At 42.6% G+C, this 14,951-nt stretch overlaps 1 protein-coding gene across 3 annotated transcripts in view; it reads right to left on the bottom strand.

Annotated features, from left to right (window-relative positions):
• ZRANB3 (zinc finger RANBP2-type containing 3) overlaps positions 1-14,951 on the bottom strand; it is a 313,962-nt gene that overhangs the window by 13,904 nt on the left and 285,107 nt on the right. For all 3 annotated transcript variants that reach the window (XM_027561929.1, XM_027561942.1, XM_027561936.1), the window contains 4 exons: positions 12,935-13,129; positions 8,953-9,035; positions 5,216-5,317; positions 3,926-4,068 (listed from right to left, as the gene is read on the bottom strand). In XM_027561929.1, the coding sequence (XP_027417730.1) occupies positions 3,926-4,068; positions 5,216-5,317; positions 8,953-9,035; positions 12,935-13,129 (523 nt within the window). The remainder of the gene's footprint in view (positions 1-3,925; positions 4,069-5,215; positions 5,318-8,952; positions 9,036-12,934; positions 13,130-14,951) is intronic.

The following is a 14,951-nucleotide window of genomic DNA, read 5'->3' as shown; positions in this document are numbered from 1 at the left end:
GTCTCCTTAATACCTCTCCTCAATTCCCATTTCTAATGCCTCAGTATAAGCCCCTATCTTTTTTTCCCAGGTCAACTGTAATTTAAAGATATCTCTGTCTAGGAGTCCCATCTCCTGATACTCAATTGAACACTCACCCAGGTAATGTTGCAAAGGGATTTTGCAGATGTAATTAAGGTTACTAATCAGTTAACCTTAAGAAAGGGAGCAATTCCGCCCCCCCCCAAAAAAAACCCAAAACAAAACAGAAAGGGATTAATTCCAAGCATGAGAAATATTTGACACATCATTGCTGATTCTGAGACACAGGGGCCTATGTGCTAGAACTAAAAAAAAAGCCTCTAGAAGCAGAGGGTGGCTCCCCTGTCAATAGTCAGCAAGGAAAACAAAGTCCCACAGCCAGAAGAAACTGAATTCAGTCAAAAACCTGAATAAGTGTGGAAATGTATCCTTCCCAGACTATCATTAAGAACCTAGCCAGCCAGTATCTTTTTTTTCAGTCTATAAAATCCAGAGCAGAGAAACAAGTAGGGTCATTTCAGACTCCTGACTTAAAAAATTGAGAGATAATAAATTCCTGTTATTTTAAGCTGCTAAATTTGGGGTGATTTGTTAGGGCGGCAACAGGAAGCTAATGCCACTCGTCTCCCACTTCAAGTCTTGCCCTTTCAATCTAATCTTCCAACTGGGGCCAGGGGGAGCTCTTACTAAATACAAATCTGACTACTTACTCCACTGCTTTTTAACACAGCTTTATCTTTAATATATCACCTACATATAATATTTATAAATAATACTGTGTATCTGACTTAGGCTTGTACTGATTTTATGACTTTTGCTTTTACACCTTGACCAGCTGTCTTTCTTAGGCGGTGCTTCCATGTCTGCTGGAGAAGAAATAACAGGATGTGTTAGAAGTGGCTGGAATGAGCTGTAAATTCAGTTAAGAAGGGAACTATGATTGTGTAAAGAGAAGACCATACTACTATGGTTACAAAAATGGAAAGAAGGAGAGGACTGGAAGAAGTATTGAGAAAAACAAAATAGGTATGTTTTTTGTTATATGTGTGTAGGTGTGTGTGTATGTACATTTTTATATAAAGTAATACATAGTCATGGGAAAAGCCAACCAGTACAAAAAAATTGAGGCAAGAGTCCAAAACAGGCAGCTCATGGATAAATACAACTTGTCGAAGGGCTTTACATGACTCATATAGTGTTTAATTTTTAAATCTAAACTTGTGTGACGTTATATAGGTTATTACTTTCTAATTTGCTATAGTTTTACCCCTTACCCCATCCTTTTCTAGTTTTACACCTGACCTCATTCATTCATGTATGGTTCCTTGCTTTATTTTTAGTCACATGAGTCTGTAATCCCAGCGGGAAGTATAAAGTCCCTACAATCTTCACAAATCCCCTAATCATATGGTCTAGAGTCAGATTTCGCAGCAGTGGCACCAGTGACATTGTGAAACAGGTAACTGTTTGGAAGAGTGGCCCTGTTCACTTCAGGATTTTTGGCAGTACCCCAGGTCTCAGCTGTATCCCCTAATCATGAAAATCTAAAAAATTACCCCTAAGATTGCAACCACAGAAGAAACTGCCTCCAGCTGAGGACCATGTGTTAGAAAAACCTCTGACACCAGTTCCTAAGCTATCTTCCCCAACGCTGTGTCGCTAATAGCAATTACATATATTTGTGTCTCCATCCTTTTTTTTTTTTTTTTTAAAGGCCTCCCAAGTGGCACCAGTGGTAAAGAATCTGCCTGCCAATGCAGGAGATGTGGGAGATGTGAGTTCAACCCCTGGGTCGGCAAGATCCTCTGGAGGAGGGCATGGCAGCCTACTCCAGTATTCTTGCCTGGGAAATCCCATGGGCAGAGGAGCTTAATGAGCTTTGCAGTCCACGTGGCTGCAAAGAGTTAGACAAGACTGAGTAACTGAACACAACAACCTTTTTATACACTTATTTTTACCCTTAACGATTTTCCATGTTCTCACATATGATATTTTGAGACAGCAGAAGAGGTCTTCACAGTATAAGGATTTAATGTACTTAACCAACTGTATTGGATACAGTTAATGGATTTCTGTCACTCGTGCATAGAAAAAGCTAGAGATGATAAAAATGCTAGATGTGAGGATGAAGAGAGATTACAGGTATATGAAGAAAGCAAGAGCTAAAGAAAGGGCCTTTTCCTGCCAATAGTGCTGCTTGGTTTGGTGCTTTGTGATTCTTCCAAAACGAGAGCTGGGCTATAGAACAGCTGCCCGCTTTTCCTGAGTATCTTTGCTTCACGCTGACAAAGAGTCTACAGAGACTGGGGATTTCAGATCACACAAGGGGATGTCTCTGTGAGGCAAAGATGGTGCTGCTGCCGCTGCTGAGAAAGGAAACGGAGCGTGTACAGACTTGAAAGGCAAGTGCATCATGAGAAATGCTGGCCTGGAAGAAGCACAAGCTGGAATCAAGATTGCCGGGAGAAATATCAATAACCTCAGATATGCAGATGACACCACCCTTATGGCAGAAAGTGAAGAGGAATTAAAAAGCCTCTTGATGAAAGTGAAAGAGGAGAGTGAAAAAGTTGGCTTAAAGCTCAACATTCAGAAAACGAAGATCATGGCATCCGGTCCCATCACTTCATGGGAAATAGATGGGGAAACAGTGTCAGACTTTATTTTTTTGGGCTCCAAAATCACTGCAGATGGTGACTGCAGCCATGAAATTAAAAGACGCTTACTCCTTGGAAGAAAAATTATGACCAACCTAGATAGCATATTGGAAAGCAGAGACATTACTTTGCCAACAAAGGTCCGTCTAGTCAAGGCTATGGTTTTTCCAGTGGATATGTATGGATGTGAGAGTTGAACTGTGAAGAAAGCTGAGCGCCAAAGAATTGATGCTTTTCAACTGTGGTGTTGGGGAAGATTCTTGAGAATCCCTTAGACTGCAAGGAGATCCAACCAGTCCATTCTAAAGGAGATCGATCCTGGGTGTTCTTTGGAAGGAATGATGCTAAAGCTGAAACTCCAGTACTTTGGCCACCTTGTGCGAAGAGTTGACTCATTGGAAAAGACTCTGATGCTGGGAGGGATTGGGGGCAGGAGGAGAAGGGGATGACAGAGGATGAGATGGCTGGATGGCATCACCGACTCGATGGACGTGAGTTTGAGTGAACTCCGGGTGATGGTGATGGACAGGGAGGCCTGGCGTGCTGCGATTCATGGGGTCGCAAAAAGTTGGACACGACTGAGGACTGAACTGAACTGTCATGATGAAGGTGAAACAGTTACAAACCTGAGATATTCAACCTTTCCTATTACTTTGTTTCCAACCATGGGCATGATAATTGCCACCTTCCCCTAGTAGGGGCTTCCCAGGTGGCGCAGTGGTAAAGAACCTGCCTGCCAGTGCAGGAGACACAAGAGACACAGGTTCGATTCCTGGGTTGGGAAGATACCCTGGAGGAGGAAATGGCAACCCACTCCAGTATTCTTGCCTGGAAAATCCCATGGACAGAGGCACCTGGTGGGCTACAGTCTGTGGGGTCACAAAGAGTTGGATGCAGCTGAGCACACATGCACAGCTTACTTGGGTGGTGGAATGTCAAACAAAAGCAGCTACCACGCTGTATCGCACCCAAGATTCACGTCCCAAGGGCACGATCAACCTGTGAGTCTGGCCTCTCTCTTGATGAGCAGGACTCATAGTGAGTAAGATCCAGACACTTTGATTTTCCCCAGCAGATGTGACCAAATTCACAAAATATCTAATTATGTTGCTACAAAATACGCTGTCTTTTTATGTATTCTCTTAATCCATCAGAATTTTGTCAGTGGTTACATAAAATGTCTGACACTCCTGTGGAAATAACTATGACAAACAATAAAATACAAAATGAAGAAAGACAACTCATACCTCTTAGTACTGTTTTGTTTGGTTTGCTGCTTTGCGATCTCTTCCAGAGCCAGAACTGGGCTGCGGAACAGCTGCCCGCTTTTCTTGATTATCTTCTGCTTCATGGCAGTTAGACTACTCCATTCTCGAACAAACCTCAAGATCTGGTGGAAAATGAGATAATGAAAAGAGTGTACAGCTCGCCAGGCATCTTCCTTTGAAAGCGAGGCTACGTATAGCATCTGAAAACGGATGTTTTATCATAACCCCAAACAGGCTTTGAGTCTCACAGTTTAAGGTTTTCTTCAGTTTGATGCAGTTTTCCTACCTTTATTGTGAACCATCTACGGCCAGTTCTGCAGAGGTCACTTCCAAGCCATCAGCTGTCTATAGACACCATTTAGGACACTCAGCACATGTCCTTCATGCACAGAGACCAACAGCAATAACGTGCTCGCTGACTCCAAAAGCACACATACCCCAACGGTGGCCGAGGCAAAACTGGATTTTGGGGACAGTGGGTCTTTGGTGGTGACAACGCAATATCTGGGCATCGTTTGTACCTGACTGCCTAAACTCTCACAGGAAAAAAGCCATCAATAATAAATCTGAGACATTTTATTAGGGCTACTGTTACTTATTAGTCAGTTATACATAATTGGCTATTTTCTGGTAATCTGAGCATCAGCATTAGATGACACCAAAGAAAACAGCTCATAGCTACTTTTTCTTTTAAGATGGGTGCAGCCGACCATGGCCAATGTTTTCATTTCTGCTCAAATGCAAAAACATAATCACTGTATTCTTGTAAACAGCACCATGCTGCATGCTGGCTCAGCCCCCACACACGCTGACCCTCCTTAGCAGTGAAGATCAATCAGCACAGATCAGAACTAAGGCCTCCCCAGCAGGTACATGGCCTGTGGCTGCTTCCCATAAGGAATGGAGTCCCCCCACATGGTGTTATCCCTGCTCTCAGAGCTTGTCAGTGTTAGAACTTAACCTACAAAGACAAAGTGTGATTCTGTCAGACACCAACCTCACAGCTGCTAATCCTGTGAATGAGGAAATAAATGACGTGAGGATGAGTCTATCCACAGAAACAGCAACCTGAGGTGTGATCGTTCGCCAGGCTAACAGATTTCACATTTATCCTGGTAATTCATAGGCACTGCCTGGACTGATTAAAGTGCACCCAGTGATCTGACTGCAGCAGGCCACAAGCTGCTCTGCTTTTATCAAACTCAAAAATGGTCTTTAAAATTACTCAACAAATTTTCATTCAGAACAAATGTGCAGGATGGTTCTTACCAGGGAGCGATTTTGTTTCAGCTGAAAGCTTGCTGGTAAATCTTCCCACAGGTCTAATTTTATATCCAAAGGAATGAAATTACAGTTCATCTGGTTTCCATCCTGATTATAGATGAGGAAGGCAGTATTAATCCATTTTGTCTGTAGGCACTAATAATTATTTTAAAAGTAAAGAATGCTATTATTGCATTTCATGCCCAGTCTTCTAAACTGATAAACTGAAGCAGCTCATTCCAGACAAGATTCCACCCGTACTGCCCCCACTGAGAGGATACGGAGCCCAGGAAGGGGCCAGGCCCTCTGAGAGCCCCCACTACATTTGGTCTAAGGGTAAGCCATACCATGTAGAGAGGTGTCATCAGTCGAACATGAAGTATTTTTTTTATAAAGCGAAAGAAGAATCTCTGTATATAGAAATCTACTGTATAAACAAAAGTTGAACCCATATTCTGCCTAATTCTCTCAGCCAGAAAGAAACGTTACAGTTACCACAATCACTTTGGGGAAAGAAAAATACACAAAAAGTACTTACATAGTGATTAAAAGTTCAGATGTATAATTGTTATTCTGGCTGGGGTTCTGGCTGAAGTGAACTCCCATTAGACATGGGGTTCTGGCTGAAGTGACAGTTTAGAGGTATACTACTAACATGACATAAGATGCTAAACATCTGTTACTGCTCTTCCTTTTAAAGAGTGTTCTTTTAGGCACTGAATGGGGGTTTTTATATGAATTTCTGTTTCTAGATTTTATTTCAGGTCTCCTAAGGTGAACAGAAAAGCTTTCTTCTGAACTCTCCTGTAGCTGTGAAAATCCCTGTTGACATTTGACCTGCTTAGTGTCTCCAGTTTGGAAACTTGATTGAATAATGTTTCATGGCAAGGGGATACATAAGTATTTAGAAGAGTGGTAAAAATGCACTCGAGACTGTTGAGAGAGGTCAGGAAGGTGGCTGAGCTGTTTGCTTGGTGGCAGGCACACTGCTTTTCATACTGCTCAGGGGTTCTCGTAGGATGTGAGTTGGACCATAAAGAAGGCTGAGCGCCGAAGAATTGATGCTTTCAAACTATGGGGCTGGAGAAGACTCTTGACAGTCCCTGGGACAGCAAGGAGATCAAACCGGTCAATCGTGAAGGAAATCAACCCTGAATATTCATTAGAAGGACTGGTGCTGAAGCTAAACCTCCAATACTTTGGCCACCTGATGCTAAGAGCCAACTCATTGGAAGACTCTGATGTTGGGAAAGATTGAGGGCAGGAAGAGAAGGGGGCACCAAAGGATTAGATGGTTGGATGGCATCACTGATGCAGTGGACCTGAGTTTGAGCAGAGTTCTGGGAGATGGTGAAGGACATGGAAGCCTGGTGTGCTGCAGTCCATGGGGTCACAAAGAGTAGGACACGACTTAGCAGCTGAACTACAACGAAGGCATGCTGTACCGTCTACCATTTGCAGCTTCTCTCCAGTCTCCAGCAGAGGAGGAAATACCCCGACATGATGATCCAGGATGCAGAGCCTTCACCGTGCACAGTAAGAAGTTTAAGGGCTTCTGAACTTGTGTGTGTGCTCTGCCTGGGGTCTGCCTTCCGGATTCTTGACCTTCTAGCCCCTGGGAGAGCCATTCTCTGTTGTTCTTAGGTGATGGTCTCACAAGGGGCAGGAGGTGGCTCAGACACTCAGACCTGTCTCTAGAGGAGCGGAGGGCTTCTTGGTGCTCCCCGAGTCAAAAGTTCCACATGGCAGACCAAGGCTGAAGCCTTTAAGGGAAACGTGTCCTGCCTATTTTCATTCTTGATGTTGCTCTTGGCAGTGGTCCCACAGTGGAGGCTGCTTGGAGCTTCTGGTATTCATGATCCTAGCCGTCTCCTAATCTTCTAGCAGTATCTTCTAATATTCAGTTAGAACTAGAGATTATTACATGGTACAGCATCTATCTGTATCTAATAATTTGGTTTAGCAGAAAACCCATAATTGAGTTTGGGCAGGCCCAACTTAACTTATCTTTAAAATGACATTATTTCAATAGAATGGCCCATGTGTTTAAAAACTCACAAATCCTATTTTATGACACTTGTAAAGATTAGAAGTTTGAAACTGTAGATCAAGCAAAAGTGTTCATAAATCTCAGTAATTTTTTTTTTCTCAAATACTTATACTAGTGAACCTTGGCCAAAGATTCTCACATGGTCTCCAAGACCCTTTCAGAAGATCCAGAGAGACATAAGTTTTATAATACTGGTGCAACACCATTTGCCTTTTCCACTGTTATTCTCTTAGGAATGTCCAGGGAAGTTTTCCACGCAGAGGCAGATCTGAGAATCCCACTGTCTTCTATTATGACTTCAGGAGAAACTGCTAAAGATGTAAAACAACGCCACTCTTCTCACTAAACATTGTTTTGGAAATTATTTTTCACAGAGATATGCTTCTTATATAAGTATACAGTGGATTTATTATTGCTAGTTTGTTAATTACTGTTTATTCCTTTATTTTTGGTTGTGCTTGGTCTTCGCTGCTGCGCCAGGCTTTTCTCTAGATGTTGGGAGCTGCTCTTACGGGCACAGGCTTCTCACTGTGGCGGCTCCTCCTGTGGCGGCTCCTCCTGTGGCGGAGCACAGGCTCCAGGCGCATGGGGCTCAGTCGCTTCAGCGCGCGGGCTTGGCGGCTGACGCTCGCAGCCTCTAGAGCGCTTGTGGGCTCAGTAGTTGTGCAGCACAGGCTTAGCTGCCCCACGGCATGCGGGATCTTCCTGGCCCACGGATTGAACCCGTGTCCCCTGCATTGGCAGGCGGATTCTCATCCACTGCACCACCAGGTAAGCCCTGTTACTGCTAGTTTCACGTGGATAAATATTTTAAAGTGTTTCTATTTTAATTTCACAAGAGATATAACCCACATGGGGTTTCCCTGGTGGCTCAGTGGTAAAGAATCTATCTACCAATTCAGGAGACATGGGTTCCATCCCTAGGTTAGGAAGATTCCCTGGAGAAGGAAATGGTAACCCACTCCAGTATTCTTGCCTGTAAAATCCCATGGACCAGAAGCCTGGTGAGCTATGGCCCATGGGGTTGCAAAAGGTCTTTGGGTCCCCAACAAATTTTAGGAGTGCTAAGAGGTCCTGTGACTGAAAATTTTGAGCACTGCTAACTCAGGCCATGAGCAGTCATATTATTAAAGCTTCCTAGAGTTACTCAACCCACTCCAGTGTTCTTGCCTGGAGAATCCCAGGGACGGCGGAGCCTGGTGGGCTGCTGTCTATGGGGTCACACAGAGTCGGACACGACTGAAGCGACTTAGCAGCAGTAGCAGAGTTACTCAGCATGTGTAGGCAGGCTTAGGCTTCTGTGAGAATCCTACTGCTGCTGTTGCTGCAGGATCAGTGCAGGAGGCGACTTGGAGTGAGAGTTCACCAGGGCCAGGCACTGTGCTAATGGCCTCCCAGGAGTTAGCTTATTTTGTCCTGGCAATGACCACTCCATATTTTACAGCTGAGGAAACAGGCACAAGATTCCACAGTCAGTAACAGATCTGAACCTAGGCACCCTGGCCCTAGAGTCTGCACTCTAACTACGAAGCTGTTTGCCACTCTTTGTCTTTAGATTTAACAGAGGAATCTGAGAATTAGCTTTAAGTAGGAAAAGAACTCACTACCCATCTCACTGCTAATAAAATTATCTCCATTGGAACAAGATAAAAGGAAGCCTTGGGTATGTTTCCAGAATCCACATGATGCCTACCTTAGTATAGACGTGAATCCGGTCAGTATTCTTACTTGCACAAAACATCAGGGTATCATACACTGGCCAGTTCTTCAACTGTTCTAATGAAGAAGATAAAAAAGAACCTGAAGGCATATCTACCCTCTACCCAGAACAGCTTACTTTAATCCTATGTGGGTTAGGATAATGAAAGAGTTTTATCAAATATATCAGCACACTGAACAAAGAACATGTACCTGGGCATGAAATAAACATGGCAGGTGATCTAAGAGCATACTGGTTTATATGGTAACCAGTTGCTTTGGCACTTTTGCTAATGACCCAACAAGAAAAAAAAAAACGAAATTCAGCATTTGCTTTATAAAAGATAAGCATTAGGCATAAGGGAGAATTTCTTACCCTGAAAGAGTCCCTATCAGTCTTGAAAGAGTCTAGAATCTATTCCTATTGCTACAGAGGGTTTAAGTTGAGACCGAATGAACACCATTTTGATTATCCGCAGCAAGACTACCATGTCGAGGGCCACTTAAATGACTGATGCCTTATGGCCTGGTGCCTCACATTCACAAAAGGAGATGAGTGAACAAGACGTCTTTCTCATCGTCTCTGTTTATTTTTTTCTCAGTCCTACTGACCAATATATTCTGTGGAAAGGATGGGGTTATCCAAGCAGATCTAAATAATAATTAGTTAGCACTTATCAAGCACTAACAATGAGCCCGGTACTGGTCTAAGCACTTATATTAACACCTCTCAGAAACAAGTTGTGCGTCTTACAGAGGAGGGAAGCAAGGCACATCAGTCTGCCCAAGGCCACTGGTAACAGAGCCCAGTAATCTGGCTCCAGAGCCTATGCTCTTAACTTCTGCCATGGTTCCTCAGTGACCCTTTCAAGTATTTTTCCAGATATACAAGTCTATGATTTATTTGCAGTATCATCTATTTGAATATTTCTAATCGAGACATCAGTCACTTTACAAACTTAGACTGTGGATTATCCCCATATTTCATAAATTCAAAAATGCATGCTTTCCCCACACTTGAATATCTCTGAAATTGGCATGTCTTCCAGTCAACAGCCTTGGCATTTTACAACTATGCTTGGCCAGGTGACAGCTGTAAGGTAGTTTTCACTGCCTGGGCATGAGCTTAGTCATAACTACAACACCGTTTTCACTTCGACACTACGCTTGAGATATATGCATTGTTATTTCTGAGTGTTGATTTTGATTACCTTCAAAATGTCTTCAAAATGTTTTACTGTGGTTTGGGATTTAAATGAAAAGTTATCATGTACACCAAAAACTTGCATACAGGATGAGAAAGCATAAATCTGTTATTAAAGAAGCAAACATGCATCGCTGCAGGGATAACCAGTTACTGTGTCATAGCGAAACCGGCAGTTTGTTTCTTTATTTTGGCTGTGCGTCTTCATTGCTGAGCAAGCTTCTCTCTAGTTTTGGCAACTGGGGGCTACGTTCTAGTTGCAGTGCTCAGGCTTCTTATTGGGTTGACTTCTCCTGTGTGGAGCACAGGCTCTAGTCTATGGGCTCAATAGTTGTGGCACAAGGGCTTAGTTGCCCCAGGGCACGTGGAATATTCCCAGACTGGAGATTTAACTTGTGTCCTCTGCATTGGCAGGTGGATTGCTATCCACTACACCACCAGGGAAGTCCCATCTTTTTCTTTCTTAATGTACATAAAGTAAGTGCCTACCATAATCACTGTCTCCAGATTTGAAGAACTGTGGTTAATGCTTAAAGATCAGAAGTCACTCTTTGATAAAAAGCCTTATGAGAACAACTCCAAATCAGCTGATGTTTTTTGGTAACTACTAGTTACATCAGGGAATGTATTTTTCATTTTTTTCATGTAGTATAATTTAATGGTTCCAAACACCAGATAGCATCTTATGAAGATACGGCCTTCCTTCCAGACCCTTAGAATTCCAGTTAGAATGAAGCTGCAATTCCACAGTGGTATACGTCACTCTGGTTCTAAAAGAGCATATGTGGGTAGAAGCATCTTACTACAATGTCCCTTCTCTTTCTTGTTTTTTAAGGAAATCCATGTCAGTGGGAAGATGTGAAGAATTACACTTTTGCAGCCCAGTGATCTGAGAAGTAAAGAGAGAAAAAAAGAAGAGGGAATAGGTGTAGGGGAAAATACCAGCATTGTTTACTGGATGAGGCCAATGCAAATTTCACCAGCAGAATAGAATTTCTAAAAGTCTAGTGATTTTCGAAAAGAATGTGTAGGTAAAGCTAACATACGTCTTCATCAAGGGACCAATTTGTAACTAACAAGCATTTCCTTGCTGTAGATGGAGAGTCTCATGGCCCAGCTGACAACAATTGCCAGTCGCTGATTCTGGGTCTGATGTTTTGTTCACTGACCTGGACACTGTCCGAGAGCAATGGTTTCATCCTCAATGGGGGCACTGTCAGAGTACACACAAGGGAACTAGAGACAAGACGCCTGAGTCCAGATTGTCTACTTAAAGGCCGCTAAAATTAACAGACCTGAACAGAATCTATTGTGAGATAGTTTTGGGAAGACCTTGAGGAATTAGAGGAAGGAAAGCTGAGCACAGAAGGAAGATGCCTAGAGTTTAGAAATACTTAATAAACATTTCATTTTAGAGCTATGAATTCAACATGGAATTATATCTATGTTTAACTTCCCTGGTGGCTCAGACAGTAATGAATCTGCCTGCCGATGGGAAGCGCCCTGGGGGAAGGGAATGGCACCCCACTCCAGTATTCTTGCCTGGAGAATTCCATGGACAGAGGAGCCTGGTGGGCTACAGTCCATGGGGTTGCAAAGAGTTGGATACGATTGAGTGACTAACACTTTTATCTTTTTAGAGCTATGAATCCAACTCTAAACTATATCTATGTTTAACAGCAACTAACTTAAAAACTTTGACAATCCATCCTGAACACTTTGGGGTTGTTATAATGAAACATCAACCTGTTGGTTACTATGGTCACAAACTGAGTAACAAAGAAAATAACCCCACAGTACTCACAATCTTTTGCCAGCTGGCCCATAAAGATTGTGATGGATGACATACAGGCTGGTATTTGCCAACCACTGCAGCCATAAATAATGAATGGAATCAAGGAAAGAAGTAAATAAACCTGAGACACTACATGGTTGGTTGGTCATGATTCACATAGTCTTGAAATTATGTTCCTTAAAAACATTTTACTTAAAAAAACAACAACCCTCAAAACTCAAAATATAAAATATGCTGATTAATTGTAGCCACTTAAAAGAAATTCATGTGTATGGGTTCGTGGTGGTACAGTGGTTTAGAATCCGCCTGCTAGTACAGGGGACACAGGTTCGCTCCCTAGTCTGGGAAGATCCCAGATGCCGCAGTGCAATTAAGCCCGTGCACCACAACTACTGAGCCTGTACTCTTGAGCCTGCGCACTGCACCTACTGTGCCCATGTGTTACAGCCTGTTCTCCACAGCAAGAGAAGCCACCGCAACGAGAAGCCTGCACACCACAGTGGAGAGAGGCCCCAGCTTGCTGCAACTAGAGAAAGCCCACATGCACCAACAAAGACCCAGTGCAACCAAAAATAATAAAAAATAAAAGAAATTCACTTGTAAAGGATGAATGATCTCCTAAGTGGCTGTCAATCATCTGTCAATCTTAAAGCAATCCATGGTGTCCAAAAGAACCCCCAAATATCAAAACCATGCTCTCACTGCAAGAATGGGCCGAGCTTGGTGGAAGCTGGGCAACAGGCCGGAGACAGCACATGTAGCCCATATGAGTTTAGCTCTCTCTGTAACATCTGAATGCCAACAGCTCTGCTTTTCTAGCCATCTGGTGTTTATGTATGTAGTTACAAATGGTTGGTATTTTTAATATAAAAGGGAATACAAGGAACCTGGAACAAGGTAGTAATCGCAAACCTATTAACAGTGTTCCACGTCTAAGCATATGGTTATTACTTGGATCCTGGAAATGGAAAGACTTACCATCACCTGGCTGGGGGGTGAGTCTGTCTTCACTCTCAGTTGTTGAAATTTCTTCCTTGCTCTTAGCTAATGGTTCAGGTGTTGAATGTGCCAGGACTTGTTTCTCCCCGTCAGAACTAGTCTGAATTTTTTTGGAGGTGTCCTGAGAATCATCTTTCTCGTTTTTGTTTTTATTCTGGGTCTGGCTGAGGCTATCTATTTGTGGAACAAATTTGTACAACAAACAAAATAATTCATGAAAAACAAATAATTTACACTTATATTTAGCTAAAGTCGTTGTGTACCCTAAAGCCAGTACAGAAAGTAGAGTTTAAAAATGTCACAGCTAAGTTGTACAAAAAGAAACAAAGTCAGCAACATCTGCTCATTCTTTCTAAATATTTATTGGGGATCACCAAGTACCACTCTAGGTGCTGGAAAGGCAGAGGGAACAAGTCAGAAAGGTCCCTGCTTCCTAGAGATTCCATTCCAAAGGCAGAGATAAACAGGCAAACAGATAGGATCTTTTTTGCTAAAGAGAATACGTGAGTGAGAGGATGGGGTGGGAGGCTCCCTGGAGCTGAGAGCTGCTCAGGGATCTGGGAAGCCTGGCCCCAGGGGGCCTGTATTCTTGACTTAGAGCCTTAGTGTCACTGGAAGCCATTAAAGGGTTGTAAGCATAGGAATGTAATGATCTAAGTTTTTAAAGCCTCCCTCCATCTGCTGTGGAGAGAAGGACCAGCCTCAGGGAGGCTTCAGAGAGATGCTGGTGGCTTCCAGTGTGATGGTAGCAATGAAGATGTAGTGACTGGAATCAAGGCACTTTGTAAAGGTTACACTAGCGGAACTTCATGAAGATGGGAGGACAGGGAAAAATCAAAGATGCTGCCTCCAGGTTTTTAGCACAAAGTAGGGAAGACAGGGGAAGAGAAGCTTTGGTGTTAGATGTAGTGACTGTAAATCAAGAATTCCATTTTGGACATGTTAAACTTGAGGTACCCTTTAGACATCCAGGTGGAGATGTTATGTAGGTCACTGCATACATCCAGTCTGGAATTCAAATGAGAGATACAAATCTGGGAGTATGAAGTATAAGATGCAGAGGATAAGCAATAGATGTTAAGAACAAAGCACAAGAGAAATGTTACATACTGACAACTCTAGTGATCAATGCTTTTGAATCGTGGTGCTGGAGAAGACTCTTGAGAGTCCCTTGGCCAGCAAGGAGATGAAACTAGTAAATCCTAAAGGAAATCAACCCTGAATATTCATTGGAAGGACTGATGCTGAAGCTAAAGCTCCAATACTTTGGCCACCTGATGAGAAGAGCCAACTCACTGGAAAAGATCCTCATGCTGGGGAAGATCGAAGGCCAAAGGAGAAGGGGATGACAAAGGGTGAGATGGTTGGATGCCATCACTGACTCAATGGACATGAACCTGATCAAACTCTGGGAGACCATGAAGGACAGGGAAGCCTGGCATGCTGCAGTCCATGGGGTCACAAAGACTCAGGCATGACTTGGTGACTGAACAACAGCAAGTATCCAATGTAAGCAAATTAATGTACTAGCTAACATACTAGAGACCACTAGTTAACAGCTTTATAAGACTTTCCAGTCCTGTATCCTAATATTGCTCGTTTAATGTTTTGAATTCACTGTTTCCTCAAAGTGTTATGTGGCAGGTATTGAGTTTAAAATTTAGATGAATTGGAATTCTGCTTTTTAATACTTTGGGGATGCATCCAAATCAAGGTTGGAAATGATTATGTTAAACTGTAGTATTATTAATCTAATAATTATGACTACCGGATATGGTAATATCACTGTTACTTGGAATATGTATTGTTCTTAAATCAGATTGTTTCATATTCACAAAAGGTGTTTTGTTTTTTTAGACTGCTTGACAGTTTGCTTATTAAATCATGGTTCTAGAAATCTTCATTGTTGCTCTTGGTATCATAAAGAAAAATCAGAACTTATAAAACCCTATTAAACCATGATTTTTATTGCTCAGTCATTCAATTTATAGACTTT

This window comes from Bos indicus x Bos taurus, chromosome 2 (genome assembly GCF_003369695.1).
Source record: "Bos indicus x Bos taurus breed Angus x Brahman F1 hybrid chromosome 2, Bos_hybrid_MaternalHap_v2.0, whole genome shotgun sequence".
In the NCBI taxonomy this organism is placed as follows: Eukaryota; Metazoa; Chordata; class Mammalia; order Artiodactyla; family Bovidae; genus Bos; species Bos indicus x Bos taurus.
Note: the sequence above shows the minus strand (reverse complement) of the source record. Positions and strands in the feature narration are given on the sequence as shown.